The sequence below is a fragment of the Epinephelus lanceolatus genome, chromosome 22 (assembly GCF_041903045.1).
Source record: "Epinephelus lanceolatus isolate andai-2023 chromosome 22, ASM4190304v1, whole genome shotgun sequence".
In the NCBI taxonomy this organism is placed as follows: domain Eukaryota; kingdom Metazoa; phylum Chordata; class Actinopteri; order Perciformes; family Serranidae; genus Epinephelus; species Epinephelus lanceolatus.
In genome coordinates this window covers 16985162-17005347 of record NC_135755.1, presented here as the reverse complement: position 1 = coordinate 17005347, position 20186 = coordinate 16985162, and the positions used below count along the sequence as shown (strand labels likewise).

General features: G+C 41.7%; 3 protein-coding genes across 5 annotated transcripts; 2 read left to right on the top strand and 1 right to left on the bottom strand.

The window, feature by feature from the left end:
• Window positions 1–1035: 1035 nt before the first annotated feature.
• LOC117246155 (kelch-like protein 33) lies at window positions 1036–5879 on the bottom strand. The gene is made up of 4 exons (XM_033609907.2): window positions 4773–5879; window positions 3732–4680; window positions 3435–3605; window positions 1036–1915 (listed from the first exon to the last, which is right to left on the bottom strand). Exons 1-4 carry the CDS (start codon window positions 5599–5601, stop codon window positions 1396–1398), a joined length of 2469 nt encoding a protein of 822 aa, XP_033465798.2. The 5' UTR covers window positions 5602–5879; the 3' UTR covers window positions 1036–1395.
• Window positions 5880–8718: 2839 nt separating this feature from the next.
• Window positions 8719–11989, top strand: LOC117246171 (cerebellin-1-like). Its single transcript, XM_033609929.2, has 3 exons — window positions 8719–9138; window positions 11287–11415; window positions 11582–11989. Exons 1-3 carry the CDS (start codon window positions 8769–8771, stop codon window positions 11860–11862), a joined length of 780 nt encoding a protein of 259 aa, XP_033465820.1. The 5' UTR covers window positions 8719–8768; the 3' UTR covers window positions 11863–11989.
• A 151-nt stretch (window positions 11990–12140) lies between these two features.
• Window positions 12141–19510, top strand: LOC144459757 (macrophage mannose receptor 1-like). Of its 3 annotated transcripts, none has more exons than XM_078164356.1 (6): window positions 12141–15689; window positions 16714–16754; window positions 17018–17207; window positions 17494–17684; window positions 17957–18289; window positions 18501–19510. In XM_078164356.1, exons 2-6 carry the CDS (start codon window positions 16721–16723, stop codon window positions 18860–18862), a joined length of 1110 nt encoding a protein of 369 aa, XP_078020482.1. In that variant the 5' UTR covers window positions 12141–15689; window positions 16714–16720; the 3' UTR covers window positions 18863–19510. The 3 variants fall into 3 exon arrangements, with proteins under 3 accessions (XP_078020482.1, XP_078020483.1, XP_078020481.1); XM_078164357.1 differs by having other exon boundaries at window positions 16685–16754; window positions 18516–19510; XM_078164355.1 differs by having other exon boundaries at window positions 16685–16754.
• The last annotated feature ends 676 nt before the right edge of the window (window positions 19511–20186 follow it).

Sequence of the window (20186 nt, the reverse complement as noted above, 5' to 3'; positions counted from 1 at the left end):
CCTTTTCTGCATCTCACAAAGACACGGCGGTTAGAACCAAAGATCTCAAATTTGGACTCATCAGACCAAAGCACAGATTTCCACTGGTCTAATGTCCATTCCTTGTGTTTCTTGGCCCAAAGAAATCTCTTCTGCTTGTTGCCTCTCCTTAGCAGTGGTTTCCTAGCAGCTATTTGACCATGAAGGCCTGATTCACGCAGTCTCCTCTTAACAGTTGTTCTAGAGATGGGTCTGCTGCTAGAACTCTGTGTGGCATTCATCTGGTCTCTGATCTGAGCTGCTGTTAACTTGCGATTTCTGAGGCTGGTGACTCGGATGAACTTATCCTCAGAAGCAGAGGTGACTCTTGGTCTTCCTTTCCTGGGTCGGTCCTCATGTGTGCCAGTTTCGTTGTAGCGCTTGATGGTTTTTGTGACTCCACTTGGGGACACATTTAAAGTTTTTGCAATTTTCCGGACTGACTGACCTTCATTTCTTAAAGTAATGATGGCCACTCGTTTTTCTTTAGTTAGCTGATTGGTTCTTGCCATAATATGAATTTTAACAGTTGTCCAATAGGGCTGTCGGCTATGTATTAACCTGACTTCTGCACAACACAACTGATGGTCCCAACCCCATTGATAAAGCAAGAAATTCCACTAATTAACCCTGATAAGGCACACCTGTGAAGTGGAAACCATTTCAGGTGACTACCTCTTGAAGCTCATGGAGAGAATGCCAAGAGTGTGCAAAGCAGTAATCAGAGCAAAGGGTGGCTATTTTGAAGAAACTAGAATATAAAACATGTTTTCAGTTATTTCACCTTTTTTTGTTAAGTACATAACTCCACATGTGTTCATTCATAGTTTTGATGCCTTCAGTGAGAATCTACAATGTAAATAGTCATGAAAATAAAGAAAACGCATTGAATGAGAAGGTGTGTCCAAACTTTTGGCCTGTACTGTATATATATATATATATATATATATATATATATATATATATATAAAAAACGTTATGTCTATGCAGTCACTAATTATATTTAACTCTGATTCATACACATGCATTAAATTTTAATTTTGTCACTCAAAAATAAGGTACATGCAGAGATTCATAACATCATATTGTCACATGGTAATTGTGGGTTATAGTTAAATTATTTGAGTAATATTATGTTAGGATTGTACACTTGATCCTACTCCAACTATATTTTTCAAAAAGATGTAGAGACAAAAAATATATCTATTTACAAAATAGTCATTCTGGACGTAGATTTTTGTCATTTATACCACATCTCTGACAATACAACAGGTTTTTTAGCTGAACCACACACTGATAATACATTGAATTTTGGGAGCACATCACATCAAAAATATCTGTCAGTTTCTAAAGATAATCATTTTGACCAGACTGTTACTACAGCCTTAAGTGTTGGGGCAGTCGGAGCAAACAGGCCCGTATGTCTGTAACAGGCCCAGGCACTTTACCCATGTTCTCCCATCGCTGTGTGCTAGGATCCAACCGATGGACCAGTCCAGACTCACTGTAATCTTCCTGGCAGTATCCTCCCAGTACATAGACCTTCCCCTCCAGGACGGCTGAGGCTGCACCCACATGGGGGACAGGCAGCGAGGTGAAAGCAGTCCAGGAATCTGCCACAGGATCATACACCTCACAGGCTAATTGGTCAGTGTAAAACTTCCTCAGGTTACACACACCTCCAGCGACGTACAGATGGCCTCGCAGGGGCTCCATGCAGTGCTGGGCCCGGTCATGGGTCATGTCTGCCAGGTAGGTGGTTCCTCTCTCTGGGTGGTGTAGGAACATGGAAACCAGACACACATACTTACAATTGAATCCTCCAGAGATGAAGAATCCTCCGTCTATGACAGTTACAGCATAGCCACTCAGAGCCTGGTCCAGGGGCTGGACAAAGCTGAGAATATGACATACAAGGCGTCAGATGGGAATGTAGTGAAAGGGTAACACAAATCAATCTGGCATTTATGTCCCTGAATCTTCAGTCCAAACTAGACTAGACAGGATGGGCAGTTTGGAAGCCAGACTTTAAACATCTATCAGACTAATCACTGACATTTGACTAAATAATTTATTATGAAACCTTATACTGTTATACTGTTTGGTGGAATAGTATAATTCAGTCAGCCTCAGTGTGACCGTTGGGAGTTTTTTTTTATTTTGTAGTGCGACAGCATTTAGACCAGAAATGCTCTGTCTTGGAAGCAAAAAAAAATCCTAGCTTCACTACCTTTACCATATAAGGACAAATTAACTGTTTGGTGGTGCTTTTATTTTTAATTATTTGATCCTTGACTTTTTTATATAAAGTTACATAAATCTGTTCAGTAAGACCTCTGAGTGTATGATACCTCGAAAAAATAAATCCAACTAACTTGCTGAAGGAGGCGAACTAAAAAGGCATACTGTTCAAAGACACAGCAATGTCTCTTGGATTTTTTTAGCGCAATATCATTACATATCTAATCCGAACTGTAGAGATAGCCCAATCAGGTTGAGTGAAGTTCAACACATTTTTCATTAAGATATAGTGACTCAAAATGTGCTTTATCAGACAGCTGAGCAGAACGTTAAAGGGTTTTAAAGGTTTTTTTTAATGTTTAATAAAATGATCTATCATTCAGTTCTCCTCTCGACTCATTTTGAATGTCCGACAGTTCACCATTAATCTTTTCATCCCGTCTTGTCAACAAAAATTAAACATACATTTCATCATAGTTTTTATTATCAAGCTCTATCTTTTACCTCCTCAACATCTTCGTCTTTGTCATGCAATAAAAGTTTTTTTGTCATAGTTTTAACGAAATTATATTGGTCCACACCTATGAATTCACCCACTCCACCAGTTGACTGATATATGTGGCATCATGACATCAGTCAACACATTGAGCACCGCAGGGGGATTAACAACTAGCCAATTAGCATCATGGACAGGGTAGTCAAGCTGTTGTCAAGGTTTGCCAAGGTAACAATGGCAACAACGGCTACTGCTATAGACAATATAGACGCTGCCCTACCAGGCACGTCTTCTCAATATCGCCCTGAATCATAGTTTGCATCTACTTCACTCTGCTCCACTCCTAAAACCCCAGCAAAACCGGTATGTTGGCATGGCTATGCATCAGTGTGGACTTGGAATGACGTTAGATTCAGGCAGATATGTTGATTTCTACTGACTGGTTGGGACAAATCGAATCTCAGTCCCCCACAGAGATCAGTTAGAGTGGAAGCAATGGCAAACTGAAGACACTGGGATGACAATTTTTACTGATATCAGGCATATGACAAATCCTTCATATGTGTGATTTAGAGCACAGTTAAGCTGGGCATTGATACATCTTGCCCCAAAACTTATGCTTTCGAGGGTTGATACTGTGTCGAGTAGTCGACTTCAAGTGTTACATCACCAATTTTACCTCCAGGAGTCAGTGTCTGGGTTGTACATCTCCACACTGTCTACGTTGGTGTTGATCTCTTTATCTCCACCAATGGCATAAAGACGCTCCTCGTGTACCACCACTGAGAAGTTGCTTCTAAACTCATGCATGTCAGCAAGTCTCTTCCAGCTGTTCTTCAAGGGATCATAACTAGAATTTGTGAGATAAAGGTAAAGGTAAAGATAGAGAAGGTGAGACCACAGTTGTGGACCTGTGTGACAATCTAGGTTTTTTTAAAATGACAGGACGAAATTTGCGCCCCGTTTTTTTTTTTACCTGTAGGCAGACTTCATCACGTCATCCTTGGTGTAGAAGTAACATCCTCCAACAACATACAACCTTCCCAGCATTGATGCTACGCCGTGCCTGAACTTTGGATTGTCTGGTATCTCACCCAGCCTCCTCCACTCTATCTCCTTCACCAAACCTGTACCACTGCGTAGAGAGTTTGCAAACCATAGTTCCTTGCTTGGTGAACGCTGACCGCCATCTGGGCTCAAATGGTCTCCCCCAACCACAACCAGAGCATCTTTGGGACGCCGAATACGGCACAGATCCTCGGTTTTTGGAAGGCTGAAACCAAATTCCTTGAGTGCTGAACCGTAGAGTTCCACCTCTCTGTTTCCAAAGCACTCCATGCGCAGGTTAATGGCCCTTACCTCCCTGAACTCTCGAAAGGTCATGAGAGGGAACCGGACTCCGGTCATCAGTATGCCTGCCTGGTCCAATCTCTCCTCAGGATCAGCCTCAATCCAGGAGATTACAGCTCGAAATACAGCCAACTCTGAGGGCACACACAGACCATCACTGCGGAGGATGTCTAGAAGCTTCTCTGCTGGCAGGTCCTGAAACTTCAACGTGGCTGAAACATCCCAGAAGTTTCTCAGTACAAAGTCATTGGCTTCCTCAAGCAACTCTGACATCTCGTAGGCTTCCGCAAATGATATCACATCCAGGCAGGAGCTTGCCTCCATTTCCTTTTGCATGAAGTCAAGGCAAAGTGAGAGGGCAGGCTGGAACTGAAGCTGGAGGGCCGTGCAGGTTATCTCGAAGACACAGTCCCAGCTAAGCCAAAGGGTCCCACTGTAGGAGCAGTCAATCAGAACCTCTAATTCAGAAGCTACCAGAAAAGGAAGGGCAACACAGGTCTGTCGGGATTCCCTCATCCCCGAGGTGAACATACCACGGAAGTAGTCACTGCTTGCCGCCAGAATAACTCTGTGGACTGGAGAGAGACAACCAAAATTTCGTATTTTGACTACTATCAAATAATTATCAAGATACTTAAAGATTGCAGTCATAAGGATGTGTACTTACCATGGAATAAAGCTCCATCTGTATCCAAAACCACATCACACCCAACTCTGTCTGCCCACAACTGTTTAATGGACTGAAGAGTAATCTTCATCTGTTCTAGAGCAGAAATCTTTTGCTCTTCCTTCTTAGGATTTCCACCTTCCTTCATGCTCTCCTCTTTGTTGCAGAGATCCAGCACTCTGGGTACTCCCAGTGCTTGAGCGGCAGCCATAATCGAGGCCATGCTGCTTTTGTTCAAAGACAATACAGCTCCAGTGTAGGCAAACTCCACAACTGCCTGTAGCCCTACATGATCAACCTCAGGACCCAGAGACACTAACTGCCTTTGGACTCCTGCTTCCTCATTATCGTCTGATTGTTGTCCATTTCCATCCCTCAGCCTCTCTCGAATGAAGGAGCTGACAGCTGCAAGGATAGGGGAGTGTACGTCAAAGGTGTTCCCATTATCGGTGGCCAGGGTCAGGTCTGTGAGAACAGATGAATCCCGGAATTCCTTCAGGGCCACAAATACCTCTTTGGGATAGGTTTCGCTGTGGTATGTGTGGATATTATTACAAAGTTCCTCATCCCCAGTTGCCTCCTCTTTTATATGCTCCCCAATTCTTTCCTGACCGCTACCACTCATCCTGACCTGTGACCCCTCCTTTTTACTCCTCCCACTCGTCAGCCCCATCCTGGAGTCATTGTAAGCAACGATCCTCCTCAGTTCGCGTTTGTCCTGTTCTATCCCTTCTTCACCACTTTCTTCAATCACTCTTTTCCTCCTCTCCTTCTCTCTCCTCCATCGCTCTTCCCATTCCAGTGGCAGGTAATGCCTGGTAAACTCCATGTCAGTGGCTAGGTTTAACTTTATAAATACCAGAGAGAGGCCACTGTAGGTTCAAAGAGAATTACTTATGACATCCAAAACAAAACCTAATGCTGTTGTCTTGATGAAATTTCTTCTCTCTTATGTTTACTTTTTCTGCCCTCAGAGATCTTTCTTGCCCTCTCAGATCCTCTCTATTTCTCAGACCCAACTTTCCTCGCTGCATAAACAAGCAGCTATTCATAGCAACTGGGTCAGAGAGACTCAGTTTCAACTGAACCTTGGCACTCACTCCAATACAATGCTCATCAAGGAAGAAAATAGAAATGAACTTCAATGTCTGAGTCAATAAAGAGCCAGTTAATATTTCCCCTTTATGTGCCTAGTATAACTTTAATTGTTAATAGCAGAAGTTAAATAAAAAGTCCTGAAAAACAAACAACTCAAGAAGCCAGACGGAAACTGGTTAATGTTAAAGTTATTTTATGACAACGAAATGCCTATGCTGTAGATTCTGTTAATGATTATTGCTAATTGTCAAGGGTCACGTTTTAGTCACGTGAGGTGCACAACTCTGAATGCTATGTAAACTGTGCCAATTCTGTTAGAGTGTATTGTATTTTTTAGTATAAGAAAAAAAGAGGATCTAGTAGTTTATAAGCCCTTTTACCACTGCCTCTTTAAGGCAGGAATTTCACGCTGTTGTGCCACCTTTCCATTCTGCATAAAAGATACAGTCGTGCAATGGGAGGACAGAGTTGTCTCACCTATAAGCCGGCAGTGGAGGTAGCAGAGCGCTGCTGTGTAAAAGGGATTGCTGGCAGGACAGGGCCATAGACAGGAAGGGTGTAAAGTTCTGACAACATATTGTGTGTCCAGCCCACTGTTGAGAGATTTAAAAAACAGCTGATAGCATTTAACAGCTAACTCAAAGAAGTACAGCAGCCGAAAATGTCCACAAATTAGGAAAACAGTAAGGTCTGCTAGCTTCTTATGTCAGAGCAGAGGACAAGATCAGCTGCAATGTAACAGGGATTATAAATGACTATTTTTGCCACATTAATGCCATTTTTATTGTTTAGAAAGCACTGCCGTCACATTGTCACACTAGAAGCCAAGGCTGTTGTGTTAGGCGTCACACTGTCACGCCTGTCACGCCTGTCACACCTAAAGTAGAAACTTTGTAGTGACCCTCTGGTGTGATCTCTGTGTACTTGACTTGTTTCATCTCTTCCTCATTACTCTCACTTTATTACTCTTCCCACTCCATGGCCATGGGACACCTTGTATGCTCCAAGATAAGCTTAACATTAGATAAAAAAGAAAAATGCAGGTTGGTGTAATAAGTAAACTGTACAAAACAAGGAGCAATATGATAAGGAAAGAGTATAAAAACAAAGTAATATAATGAGAAGGCAGCAAAAAGAAGCAAAATACATTAAAGCGAAAGTCTGATTGTCTGACTGATGGTTTAGAACAGGGGTGTCAAACATTTGGCTGGGGGGGCCAGACCTGGTTGGCCAAAGGGTCTAATCAGGCCCACTGGATGACTTTGCTCACCTAATAGTGATGCACCTGTGAAAGCTAAGGCAGAATTTATACGTTTGCATCAAATCGACACCGTACCTACCCTTTGTGTCAATGTAGAACCTCACTGTACCCTACGCCGTAGCCTGACGTGCACCCCCCCAGAAACTTAACTACGCATCATGGTGAAGCAGACCTTCTGTCTGTTTTGGCAAGCTGAAACCATTTCCCTCAGTGGAAACAAAACTTTAATTTACTTTAATTTCACAGATAAGAAACAATAAATTGCGAAGACAATAAAGCCTCCACAAAAACAGCATTTTAAGTCTTGTGTGTGATTTATCCTGGCTTTATATGAGTAGAGGAAATCTCAACTTGTTGCTAGGCTAATTTATACAATGTAAAATGCCATAGGCTTGTGCTAATAATGTTAGCATCCTATTTTTGTATGGAAAACGTGTTTAGTATAAGACAGTTGTTTTGTCGTGAACCTTGTGAGCTGTAATGGAGTCAAATTTTGTAACATTACCTTTGTTAAATGTTGCTGTTGTCCCTGGTTTTATGTGAGTAGAGGAAACTCCACTAGCTGCTAGGCTAATTTATACAATGTAAAATGTAAAAAAACATTAGCATGTTGTATTTGTGGGGAAAATGTGTCCAGCAAAAGACAAATGCTTTTTCTGTGAATGCTGCGAGTTATAGTGAAGCTGATTCGTGAACTTGTGTTTGAAATTGTCGCTATTAAGCCATGTTTAATGTGTGTTTAATGTGTGTTTTGAATCAACTAAACGTTACAGCACTTCACAGAAACCCTGCAGCCGACTAGTGTTTTGGAGGTGTAACTGCAGAGCGAAAGATGCTCAGAACGGCCTAGGCCACATCTGTAGGCTAGGGGATAGCCTCTGCATAGAGCTGATGTTTGATCAAATCTGATAAAGAATACAGTCAGATTATTTACCCACTTCTGGTCCCCTACAGGCTGGGAGTTTGAATCCTTAAGACCAGTGATGGTTTGAGGCCCTCCCAGACTCCGCTGACATTGTTCTGCTGCAGCTGATCCTCTATCTTCCTCCCGTAGTTGTTTTTTTTAATGGTGCTACAATTACTACTGACATTCAATGTACCCTGAATGTCCCCACCACCACCACCTCCACCATACACACAAAAACACATCCCTAAATCTTCTCCCTCTAGCTTTTAATAGCTACCAGAGAGTGGAAAAAAAACAGGTTTAATGGTTCAAACACCAAGTGTTTCTTTATATGCGTGACCTCATGGAAACATGCAGTCATTGGGATTTTCTTGTGCCAATTTTCAAGAAACTTGGTTAAAATTTGCACTAAATTTGGATAGAAACCTGGCTTGTGTCAACAGACTTCTGGCATGCACTTTATTTATCAAGAAGGAAATTGAGATTAACTTTCAATCCGGAGTTAGGGCACATGATACTGGACAACAACAACACAAATCAAGGACTTTCACATTGATGTTGACTGATGATTGACCTGTAATAAACAACTGTCAAAATGCCATGAGGAAATAGGGTAAAGTTTATTAGCTTATCTGATGTTTTTACAGCAGCTTTGACTTTGACTTTCTTATAAATACGTTCCTTCTTGCTGTCAGTAAACAGTCATTTCGAGTGCCTTCTAAGCTGAAGAATGGAGAGACTTTCACTGATGATGGTTGTGTGTTTGCTTGCCGCTCTATCTGATTGTCAGACCAGAGGAGCGGAGACCCAAGTCACTGAGCTGACACATGAAGACCTGAATGATACTTGGGTAGAGAAGGATGCTCTCCAAAATCTAAACCAAGAGCTAGAGACACCAGCCACTTTGAAAAAAAACTCAACAACCCAGCTGACCTGTGAACCACCCATCTACACAGTGCTGAAGGAGCTGGGGGCTCTGGAAGAAAGGCTTGCAGCTACTGTGAGAGCCCTGGAGGAGACAAACAAAAAGCTGGAGGCCAGTGAGAGGAAGCTGTCTGCACTTGACAGCAAGGTGATTGAACTCGGTACAGTGGATCAAGGTAATAAAAAATACCAAACAATGGTTACGCTAAGCCATAGTTGCTGCTGAGGACTAAATGATTCTGTTATGAGCTAAGCTGAGATAATTACTTAAAAAAAAAATAAAAGAATGTATTGATTTAACAGTGTTCTGATGACATCAGATAATAGCAACATATCTACGCTTAAAAATATGAGCAACCTTCTCTTTTACACTCTTGCTTGGTGCAGCTCCCCTGATAGCCATAAGCAAAATTTTCTTTTGAGAGGCACTTTTGAGAGGCATTTCCACCTTTTCTATACAAACATTGCTTGTATGCGTCAATTTCACAGTTTTGTATGCGTAAGTTTCACAGTTGGTGAAAACAGGCCAGTTTAGTGATTTATTGATTAAATGAAGGTAGATGAGCTTACTGGCATGGGTAGAGAAGTGCAAACAGGAGTAACTGAGTCCACAGCTAGACAGGAATGGGAGCAGGAAAGAGGTGCAGGCAGTTAGGTTCACAGGTGTCAGAGTTCATGTGGCTCTATAAGGCATGGCATGGAGCAACACGGGCAGTCTGACAACTGACTTGTGAAAAGGGGCAGGTATGGACTGAATGAGGAAAATGGGGAGCAGGTGGGGAGAGAAGATCAGGGTTGCGTTCAGCCCCGATAAAATGTAGCAAAATGTTGATTCAAAGGTGGTGTGCTGAAACCTGGTTTTGTTATGCAAGCGCACTGCCTTATAGTATGCTGGGGTTTCACTCAGTTTATTTACAAAAGGGCTTTGTTGGCATGGGAAACACTGAAATCTAAGTACAATAAGGATCTACTTGGCATTTATTCATATCCATGTTGTTGCTGATTGGGTAACACCACGAACACACCCACCAACAAGAGAAAATGTGGGCTACAGAAAAGCCCCTTACACACCGTTTCACACTGTTTCAAGAAACATGCTGTTCAACCCAGACACCAAAGCAAAATGGTGATCACTAAGAGACTGAACGTACCCCGGCTGATGGGAGTGGCAGGAAAGGGGTTACTGCAGGGCAGATTTGGGAGTGAGGTTGAAAGTCTGAGGGCATCTGGTGGACAGGTAGAGAATGGCAATGAGGGGGCTGGGGGAGTGGAAATGTGGCCAGATGAAGGAACAGGAAGTTCAGTTCAGCATGCAATAGGAAGGTTAAACACTGTCAGACCAACTGCCAAGAAAAGGTCCATGGTCACTTTCCTTTTCTTTCCCATGAACAGCTCTGGCTTAAAGGTACAGTGGGTAAGATTTAGGGGGATATATTGGCAGAAATGCAATGATGTTCTTAACTCTATAATCACCTGAAAAAAAAGAATCATTGTGTTTTCCTTACCTTAGAATGAGCCGTTTCCATCTACATAGGGAGCCGGTCTTTGTCCACGGAGACTGCCATTTCTTTCAAAACAAAAGCACTATGTTGAAGCAACACCCCAAACTGACATTTTTTTCCCTTCAACAACAGCACATGGTTAGGTTTCAGAAAAAAGAACAGGGTCTGGCTTTGTAATCTCATGGGATGCAAACACTGCTGTCCTGGGTGAAAGTCAGTGTTTGTTGGACCCATCCACCACCCGTACCACCCACTCTACTCGGACTTCTGCCACCTTAACTTTTGTTCTTGTCCTGCCGAGTATTATGCCGACGTTAAAGGATGGCTTTATTCGTCAGTGTCTGTCACCGCAAGTCACTGCCTTAGCGCTGGATTTCGATGACTTCGGAGCGAGACCAGGTTGGATTAACTCACCTGGTCCGTTTGTTTTGGAGAGGAGACCTCTGCGGGTAATATCCGGATCTTAAGTTATCAAAAAAAGATGTGAGCATACTTTAGCAGGTGCTGGGCTAGCGGCCTGTCTCTGATGAGCCCAACAGGGTAGGAGGAACACTGATTTGTAGCGTGAAACCGCTTTTGCTTATACAGGTTTTAATCACCCGGTTCAGGAGAGGAAAATACCTCTGCGGCTAAATCAACAAAAAACCCTGGAAAATGAACTCTGAAGGAATTCTCACCAGAAGTTTCAGCTGTTTGCAATCTGCAGTCCTCACCACTTGATGCCGCTAAATCCCCCTGAATCTTGCCGTTTATCTTGAACTTCTGAATTAAATAAAAGGACAAATTTCAGAATACTGATGTGTTCATGTTTACATCTCTCAGGGCAGAATCGGGTTGCATTTTCTGCTGCACATCCAGTACAGGGCACCATCGGTCCTGTAAATGTTCATCATGGTCTGGTGTACGATAATGTTCTGTCCAACATTGGAGGACATTACAGCCCAGTCACAGGTCAGTACTCAGTCTTCCTCTGCTATTCCACCACCTCTAGATTGGATGTACCAAAGTACCAGAGATAACTCTAAGTATTAAAGTGATCTTTCATTCTTTTCCCCTCCATCTCTTCCTGTTGCCTGGTTACTCATTTAATTATGACTATATTTTGTCGTTGGTGCAGGTTATTTTACGGCACCAGTGCGAGGTGTCTATTATTTCACCTTCACTTCCTTTAACTGGGCAAATGATGGAGCCTCTGGTGGAAGTTTGTACCGAAATGGAAACCACATAGTGTCATGGTATGCTTCTACTCAAACTAAGGCCATCCCTGGATCTAACAGTGCCATCTTGCAGCTACATGTTGGAGACAAAGTCAATGTTCGTCTTTGGGCAAATTATAAGATCAGTGATAATGGATCAAGGTACTGCTCATTCAGTGGATTTTTGATTTTCCCTGTGTGAGGTGCATTAATGTGATTTCATACAGATCAAACCTTTAATAGAGGTGAAAAGATCACACAATGTGATGTGACTTTCTGCGGCTGTAAACACTTCATGTTCTGTTTATAAAATAAAGATGAGAATGTTATTGTGTTTTCTTTTTTATACTCAGCTGATCTGCCGTATGTTGAAACACATTGACAGTAGCATAAAAAAGCATACAAAAGAATATCAGAGAGAGCCCAGGCCAAAATAATGAATAAAATAGCCCTGAATACAAACAAAACCACGGCGCTGACTAACTGTCAGAAAAAAAGTACAATACAAAAGTCACAAAGAGCTCTGGACTGTTTTTACAAAGTGGCCCACCAACACACCAGCAGGGCAACACATGGCAGCCAAATGAGCAGCTCCTCAGCCTTTACATACCCCAGATGGTCTGATTGGCGACTGGTCCCTAGTCAATGGTGCAAAACAGGGGAGGAGGAGCTTAGGTTGAGGCCCAGAAAGGCTGAGGAGCAGCACAGCACAAGTTAGTCTTACATTCACCTATAGGTCAACGTTTCTAATGTGAGGTAGTGTATGAGACTTTGTTATCCTGACGTAGAGGGGATGGTGGATGTCGTGACACCTAGGCAAGACGCCTGCTAATATGCAGATCACTGCAGACCAACAGACAACAAAACCAGTTTCTTCTTAGCGAGTCATCACTGTGTTTCTAATGTTTGTGCCAAATTTGAAGACATTCCCTCAAGGTGTTTTTGAGATATCGTGTTCATGAGAATGAGACGGATACAAGGCCATGGTGACTTCGACCTTTAACCATCAACGTCTAATTAGATCATTGTTCAGGCCAAGTGGACGTTTGTGCCAATTTTTTTTTTTTTTTTTAAACTAAGCTTTTATTTACATTAATTTCATGGATAAGAAACAATAAATTGTTAAGACAATAAAGCCTCCACAAAATAGCTTTTTGAGTCTTGTGTGTGATTTATCCTAGCGTCATATGAGCAGAGGAACTCTCCGCTCATCACTAGGCTAATTTATATAATGTAAAATGCCATAGGCTTGTGCTAATAACGTTAGCATGTTATATTTGTGGGGTCTGCCCATTGGTCCGACAGCCCATTGGTCCGACATCCCATTGTTCCGACCATATTAAACCCATTGTTCCGAAGTCTCGTTGTTCTGAAATCATCATGATGCCCTGTGGTTAAGGTCTGGTTAGGTTTAGGCACAAAAACCACTTGGTTAGGGTTAGGAAAAGATCATGGTGTGGGTTAAAATGAAAAAGAAAGTGACAAACACATAAGCCGTGAGCCTGCTTCACCTCAAGCCTTTCCCACCTGACCCAGAGCCGGTCGTGGCGCACCATCAAGGTAGAAATACGCCCGCCAGGAGCCGTTCAGCACCGCGGAGAGCTCCCCACACAACCCCGACCCCAGAGTTAATAACAGGAGGTTATGGTGTTTCATTCTGTTCTCTCTATGACACTTGTATCTCGACCAGTAGCCTACTTTTGTTGCGTTGCTGATCCTCTATGGTACACAAATACAGTATAGCCTAGTATAATCACATATCGGAACAACGGGACGTCGGACTAATGTGATGTCGGACCAATGGGCTGTCGGACCAATGACATGGACCCATATTTGTTTGGAAAACATGTTTAGTATAAGACAGTTGTTTTGTCAGTGAACCTTGTGAGTTGTAATAGAGCCAAATTTTGTAACGTTTTGTTAAAGGCGCTGTATGTAAGAATGTGGCCAAAACAGTTACTGCACTCAAATTCAAAATACTGCCGCGAGTCGTGTCCGCCCCCCCTCCCCTACAGATTCGAGGTTGCTGGACAGCGGCACGCTGGAGACTGATTTGGCTGCCGTGGCAGGGCTGCGTCGCCGCGTCCTTGATCTTCGGTTTTCCAGCGGAAAAGAGCAAGTTCGGCTTCTCTGCTGCTAATGCTGCTGCCGGGATACAGCTGAGGAGGAGCTGGCTGCTAATGCTATGTACCGGGACACTGCTAATGCTGCTTGCCGTGCTGCTGTAGCTCAGTCGTAACTGTAACTGATGCTGAGATTCTACTGACTGCGTGACTGGTAGACGGTGGTGGGTGGCGCAACAGGCCAAAACACAAATTCAAAACATAAACATGATTTGCGGACCGTAAAAGTGTTTTTTAAATGCAAATATCCTGGCTGTACTATTGTTGTCGGTGAGATCAGTATGTTATATGAACATTATTCCTTAGTCTCTGTGACATATTAGGAGGATTTTATGACTATTTGCTTTAGATTTCTTACATATAGCTCCTTTAAATGTTGCTGTTGTCCCTGGCTTCATATGAGTAGAGGAAAAGTCCTCTAGGCACAAGGCTAATTTATACAATGTAAAATGCCATAGGTTTGTGCATATAACGTTAGCATGTTGTATTTGTTTGGAAAACGTGTTTAGTATAAGACAGTTGTTTTGTCAGTGAACCCTGTGAGTTGTAATGGAGCCAAATTTTGTAACGTTACCTTTGTTAAATGTTGCTGTTGTCCCTGGCTTCATATGAGCAGAGGAAAAGTCCACTAGCTGCTAGGCTAACTTATACAACGTAAAATGCCATAGGCTTGTGCTAAAACATTAGCATGTTGTATTTGTGGGGAAAATCCAGATAAAGACAAGTGTTTGCCTGTGAATGCTGCGAGTTATAGTGAAACTGATTTGTGTACTTGTGTTTGAAATTGTCTCTGTTAAGCCATGTTTAATGTGTGTTTAATGTGTGTTTGAGGTTGTAAAGTAATTCAGTGTCTGTCTACGCTCACATGGGGCGGTTGTTAAACCCAAAACTGATAATCTGAGAGCTGGGGGGAGGCAGTGTGATTTTATGCCAGACTAGGTTACTTGTTGTTAAGCTCACTGGTGTTTTATTGTTAGCCTGGCTGTACTCAGAGGTTTGAATCGTGGTTTAATTTCGCAACAATGACAAACAATGCCGCAGCTTAGGGCGAACACCCTCATTACCTGGCTGTCCATGAAGGCAGGTTAGGGAGACGACTTTTAAAAAATGCATGTGCAAGTAAATTAAGTATATGTAAGACATGAATTTGATCATCCCATCCACCTCTCCTCTGATCCCAGTCTAAATTGTTTTGTAGACGTGGACGTGTGAATGGCTTCCCATGTTGTACTTCATTATGTCCAGCAGATGGCAGCAGACTGACCACAGCATAGAGTCCACTCATTTCTCTGTAACTGACTCACTCACCAGTGACCTCTGAACCCACGGCTTTGTACTTGTCTTTTCAAGTACTCCTCGTCATGGAAAGTTTCTCTGCTCCTGTTTTAACAAGAAGCATGATTTTAGGTTGATTCTCTGCTCTGGAATCTGCAATCCTCACTGCTAGACACCACTAAATCCCCCTAAGTCTTACACACTGTTCCTTTAAGCTGAGTTTGACACCACAAACCTATTGAAACACATACAAATTAAATTACTGTTGAAGCAAATAACTGAGAAACATGCATTTACAGAAAATCTGTATTTTCAGAGTAACAAACATGAGTTCAGTTTATTCTCCTTATTAGTGGATATTTAGGTATGACACCTTGTTTTCTGCTCGTTGGACAGAAAACAGGAAATTGTGTTCCTCTTTTTATTTCCTGGTGCATCATGTAAATGTCTTGTTGTCATCAATAGATCCTTTCTGGACTTTGGACATTTTTGACTTGAGTATTTTGATATTCAAATGCTGACGTCAGGTGAAGGCGGCTCAAAGAGAGCATCTACCTGGGGGACATTTTAGTCTTCATCAGCACACAAGGAGAGACACCAGAGTGAAGCGGCTGAGAGGAGGACAGAAGATGTAAGTTATGATTCTGTTGTGTCACTTTGATATATTATTTATTGTGTGTGTGCAGAGGTGGACAGAACAGTAATGTCTTTTTTTCAGTATATATTTCACATCATTTCAAATCAAATCAGATTTGCACTTTGTCTTTTTGTATTTGCCAGATTTAGCAAACAGCTCAGCTCATTTGTGACATGTTTTATAATCACAGTTTATCATTTTAAAGTTTTAATTTCATGCAAAGTTCAGCGTGTTTTACAAAGAGTGGACACAATAACAAGAACACCTGACATTATAATGCAAAGAAATCCAACAATGCTTCAATACTGTGAAGCTTTGTGAGGCCAGTGGACGTCTTCTTGCCCTGGGTTTTACCTCTCAGGCTCAGGATTTGGTTTATGGAGCTTTTTTTGGGATGCATGCAGCCTGCTCTGCAGACTCAGGGCTGAGAAAACACTACGTATCTTCTTCTGCATGCTTTTGGGTGTTAAATCTATATATTGAAGAAACAGTAAACAATTTAATTCTGCATTATCCTCTATTTTGTTTCTCATTCTGGTTAAAGAACCTGTGACGTCATCGTGTCTCACGCACTCCTGAAACACAATATGTTTTTGATAGTAGCAGTGTATTGTAAGGTGAATATATGAAAACCAGAGCATGATAATAAACAATATGCAGGGTTGTTGCGTCGCACTATACTGTACAGGTGTTTGTTTGTTATTGGCTCAGCCTGATGCATTACATTATTTGTGTTTTATTCAAATAAGAAATTTTAATGAGCTGTAAAACAGTGACAGTTTCACAGTGTGAGTCTGTTCATGCAGGTTTCATCCTAATTTGCATATTAGCTGCTAAACATCATTCTGCTTCCTCATAAACTGGAGGGGGTGGTGACCTTTGTTTGTGTGTGTATTTCTTGTTTTTAATGGACACACAGTTAAGAGTTAAAATGTTTATTTTTTATTTTACTGACAATATTTGTTAAATCCATTGTGTTTGGTTCACAGCACACTGAAATATCAGTTTCATCTAACAGAGCAAAGATGCAGTGGAGTCTGTTTCTGCTCCTTCTGATGGGTAAGTGGATCATCTTATCACATATACAGCAGTGCTGCTGCTGCTGCTGCTGCTGCTGCTGCTGCTGCTGCTGCTGCTGCTGCTGCTGCTGCCATGAAATGATTTCACTTAAAGCTCATTCTTATCATGAAATAAAGAGCAAATCATCCAGAAACTCAGAAATCTAAGTGAATAAAGAGGCGTGGAGTAAGTAGTAGCTGTGTACTCATGATGTTGATTTAATGCTGTCTGCTCCATCACTGCAGTATTTCCTCTGTTATTAGGTCAGTGTTCCTTCTTCATGTGTCACCTCCATGAGTACCACTTTGTTAACCAGACAAAGACCTGGACTGAAGCCCAGCAGTACTGCAGAGAGCATCACACTGACCTGGCCACAGTGTCTGACATGACAGACATGAAGAGACTCCGTGACTCTGCACAGAATCAAGATGGAGCCTGGATTGGGCTTTACAGGTATTACACATACTCAGTGTAACTGAACTGTGATGTGTGTGTTACAATAATGGCAGAATTGTAATTCTCACCCTTATCTTTGGTGTCTTCATATAAGATCAATTGTGACTCAAGGCCGACTGTGGACACCTCAGTGCAACTAACCAATCATCCCCATGTTGTATGATAGTGTGCCAGCTACTGAGCCTTTTGACAAGTGCAGACCAGATTTCACTGCAGAGGGTTGTAGCCAATGATATGACGTGATATGACACTGTGATTTGTCCTCTTTTTAACCTCCTTGCAGCACCGCAGGAGAAGACAACAGGATGTGGCACTGGTCTCTGCCAGGAGTGGAGTTCAATGTTACTAATACAAAATGGGCTCCAGGTGAACCAAATGATCAGGAATCTCCTGAAAACTGTGTGCGTATACATAATAACTCATGGCTGGACTTCCACTGTACAGAGCATAAGCATGCCTTCATCTGCTACGATGGTGAGAATATGTTTCTTATAACCCAACTACTCACTGAATCACATATATACATACTAATGCTATTCATAATATTGAGTTATCCACCATATTTTGCCAAAATGCTGCCAATATCTTGACTGGAATACAAATAAATTAGTTAATGTTTCACAGGTAATTAGTAATAATAATAATAAGAATAATTATCAAACAGTCTTTTATGAAACTATACCACTTGACAAAATGTGTATTTCCTTAAGACATGGTGATGTAAGTTTTGTCTGTTTATCCCACAGAAAGGAAGCAATCCAACAAGACATTCCATCTGATTGAAGACAAGATGAGCTGGCCACAGGCTCAGAGCTACTGCAGAGAACATCACACTGACCTGGTCAGTGGAGACCAACAGTTAGAGGGCCTCAAGAACATGGGCTCTAATCAAGACGTGTGGATCGGCCTGTTCAGAGACTCCTGGAGGTGGTCAGATGGGAGCAGTTTCTCTTTCAGATACTGGGATCTGGAGTTATTCAGAGATGAAGACAGCAGTAAGAAATGTGCTGTGACTCTGCTGGATGGAAAATGGAGCTCCGACGAGTGTAATAAAACAAAACCCTTCTTCTGCTATGGTGGTGAGTTTTGCAAGAGTCTGTCTAACAGTATTTGTTTTGTGCTACATATTTGTGTATGTATGTTGAATTCCTTTAATATATTCCACACAGGATTTCACATTTGGATTCTGTCTGTATTCTCACTTCAAGGAAATATACATCTATTTTTGGTTCATAAAAACAGATGTATATTTACTTTAACTGTCCGACTAAAGTGTCCACAAACTTTCAGTTTCTTCCATGGCAGATAAAATGATCCTAATCAAGGAGAACATGACCTGGGACGATGCCTTGAAGTACTGCAGAATGAACCACTGTGACCTGGTCTCCATCACCAACCCTGACGAGCAGCGATGGGTCCAAGAGAAAGCCAAGAAGGCCAACAGTCCCTACGTCTGGCTGGGACTGCGCTACACCTGCACTCTGGGTTTCTGGTTCTGGGTCAATGAAGAGATGGTCACTTATAAGAACTGGGTCACAGGTGTACCAGCGGATGACTGTGACATGTCTGGAGCCATGGACAGAGGAGGAGAACATAAGTGGTTCAAAAAGAATGACAATGAGAAGTTTAATTTCATCTGTTCTACGTGCTAAACCCTCTATACTCACTGTTAGCAGGCCTTTGATTCATTTACTCACTTTGTTTGCAGTGCTGTGTTACTTTTGGAAACATTTACACTATAACATGTGTTTGTTGAACGGCATTCTGGGACATGTAGTAATCCCAACCTGAGGGGGAGAGATGTGAAATCACCAGCAGACTTTTTAACAGCAGATTTAAATAGAGAGAAAGTAGCTACATTGAAGTCAGTTTCAAAGCAGCATCAGATTACTGAGGATGTGACCCTGTGATGGGTTTTTCTGTCTCTTTATTCTGATTCAACAACACCTGAGTTATCAATATTTGTCATTTTCTGAGCTTGTTGTTATATTTTATTTCTCTTAAAGTGTGAATATTTAATTCATCTTTTGAGGTTGTATTTAGTTTTCTGTATAATTCACAGTGTGTATGGTCGACATCTTTATGGTAGGAACTGGAATGAATACACCAGTCTACAGTGTACTGGTTTGATTTTGCTTTATGTATTCAAATATGGAACATTTTACTATATTTTCAGGTTTTGATAAAGATCTGGTGATGGTTATATTATGTAAAATCTTTGTCTTTGATTATCACATTTTTGGAGTTTGATGTAAACAGATAATTTCTCTCTCTGAAGCTGAATAAAGTGTTAAAAGACAGAGTGGTCCTCTCTTTTTTTAACTTGAACAAAAGTTTATTTAACCCAAACTATTCTTTACCTAAACATTGTTTTTGTGCTTTAACGTAACCGAACTTTAACTACATTATAAAACTGATTGGTATTTTAACAGTGATTTGTAACAGAATGATGTCGTCCTGCCAAAAACAGCATCAGATCAGAAAACACTTTTAAACAAACTGCTGTTGATGATGTTTGTTTCATAAAACAATCACTTCCTGTTGTTTATTTTACAAGAAGAGACCCAGCAGACTCTGGATGTTCACATTATAATGTGTATAATATGTATAATTCATGATTATTATTATACCATACACCTAGTGATGGCCAAATGAAGCCTCACAAACCAATTTCTTTAGTTTCTGACCCCACCATATGGCACTCTTGGTTTAAAGATAAAGGCTGAAGGACTGGCAATGAAGTGTGCTTTCAAACCTTTGCTGAACAGACAGCGCCATCTGGTGGCTTCAGAAAATAAAGACAGTGGTTCATGAGGCCTCATTTAGCCATCACCACATACACCTCTCCTCTGATCCCAGTCTAAATTTCATCATGCTAAATTATGCTTCCTCGCCTCCTCTCTAGAAAAATAGAAATAGTTCCCTCTCTGCCATCAACAAGGATCTTCCCATCCCTTAAATACACCTCTAGGAGAC

What these genes read in the sequence shown, in the direction of transcription:
- LOC144459757 (XM_078164356.1), top strand. Translation starts at nt 16,721, where the DNA reads ATGCAGTGGAGTCTGTTTCTGCTCCTTCTGATGG. An exon ending in GCCTGGATTGGGCTTTACAG is followed by an intron (nt 17,208 to 17,493) that starts GTATTACACATA and finishes ACCTCCTTGCAG; the next exon opens with CACCGCAGGAGAAGACAACA. An exon ending in ACCCTTCTTCTGCTATGGTG is followed by an intron (nt 18,290 to 18,500) that starts GTGAGTTTTGCA and finishes ACAAACTTTCAG; the next exon opens with TTTCTTCCATGGCAGATAAA.
- LOC117246171 (XM_033609929.2), top strand. Translation starts at nt 8,769, where the DNA reads ATGGAGAGACTTTCACTGATGATGGTTGTGTGTTTGCTTGCCGCTCTA. An exon ending in ACTCGGTACAGTGGATCAAG is followed by an intron (nt 9,139 to 11,286) that starts GTAATAAAAAAT and finishes TACATCTCTCAG; the next exon opens with GGCAGAATCGGGTTGCATTT. An exon ending in ACATTACAGCCCAGTCACAG is followed by an intron (nt 11,416 to 11,581) that starts GTCAGTACTCAG and finishes TCGTTGGTGCAG; the next exon opens with GTTATTTTACGGCACCAGTG.
- LOC117246155 (XM_033609907.2), bottom strand. Translation starts at nt 5,601, where the DNA reads ATGGAGTTTACCAGGCATTACCTGCCACTGGAATGGGAAGAGCGATGG. An exon ending in GTGATGAAGTCTGCCTACAG is followed by an intron (nt 3,606 to 3,731) that starts GTAAAAAAAAAA and finishes CACAAATTCTAG; the next exon opens with TTATGATCCCTTGAAGAACA. An exon ending in CCAGACACTGACTCCTGGAG is followed by an intron (nt 1,916 to 3,434) that starts GTAAAATTGGTG and finishes TCATATTCTCAG; the next exon opens with CTTTGTCCAGCCCCTGGACC.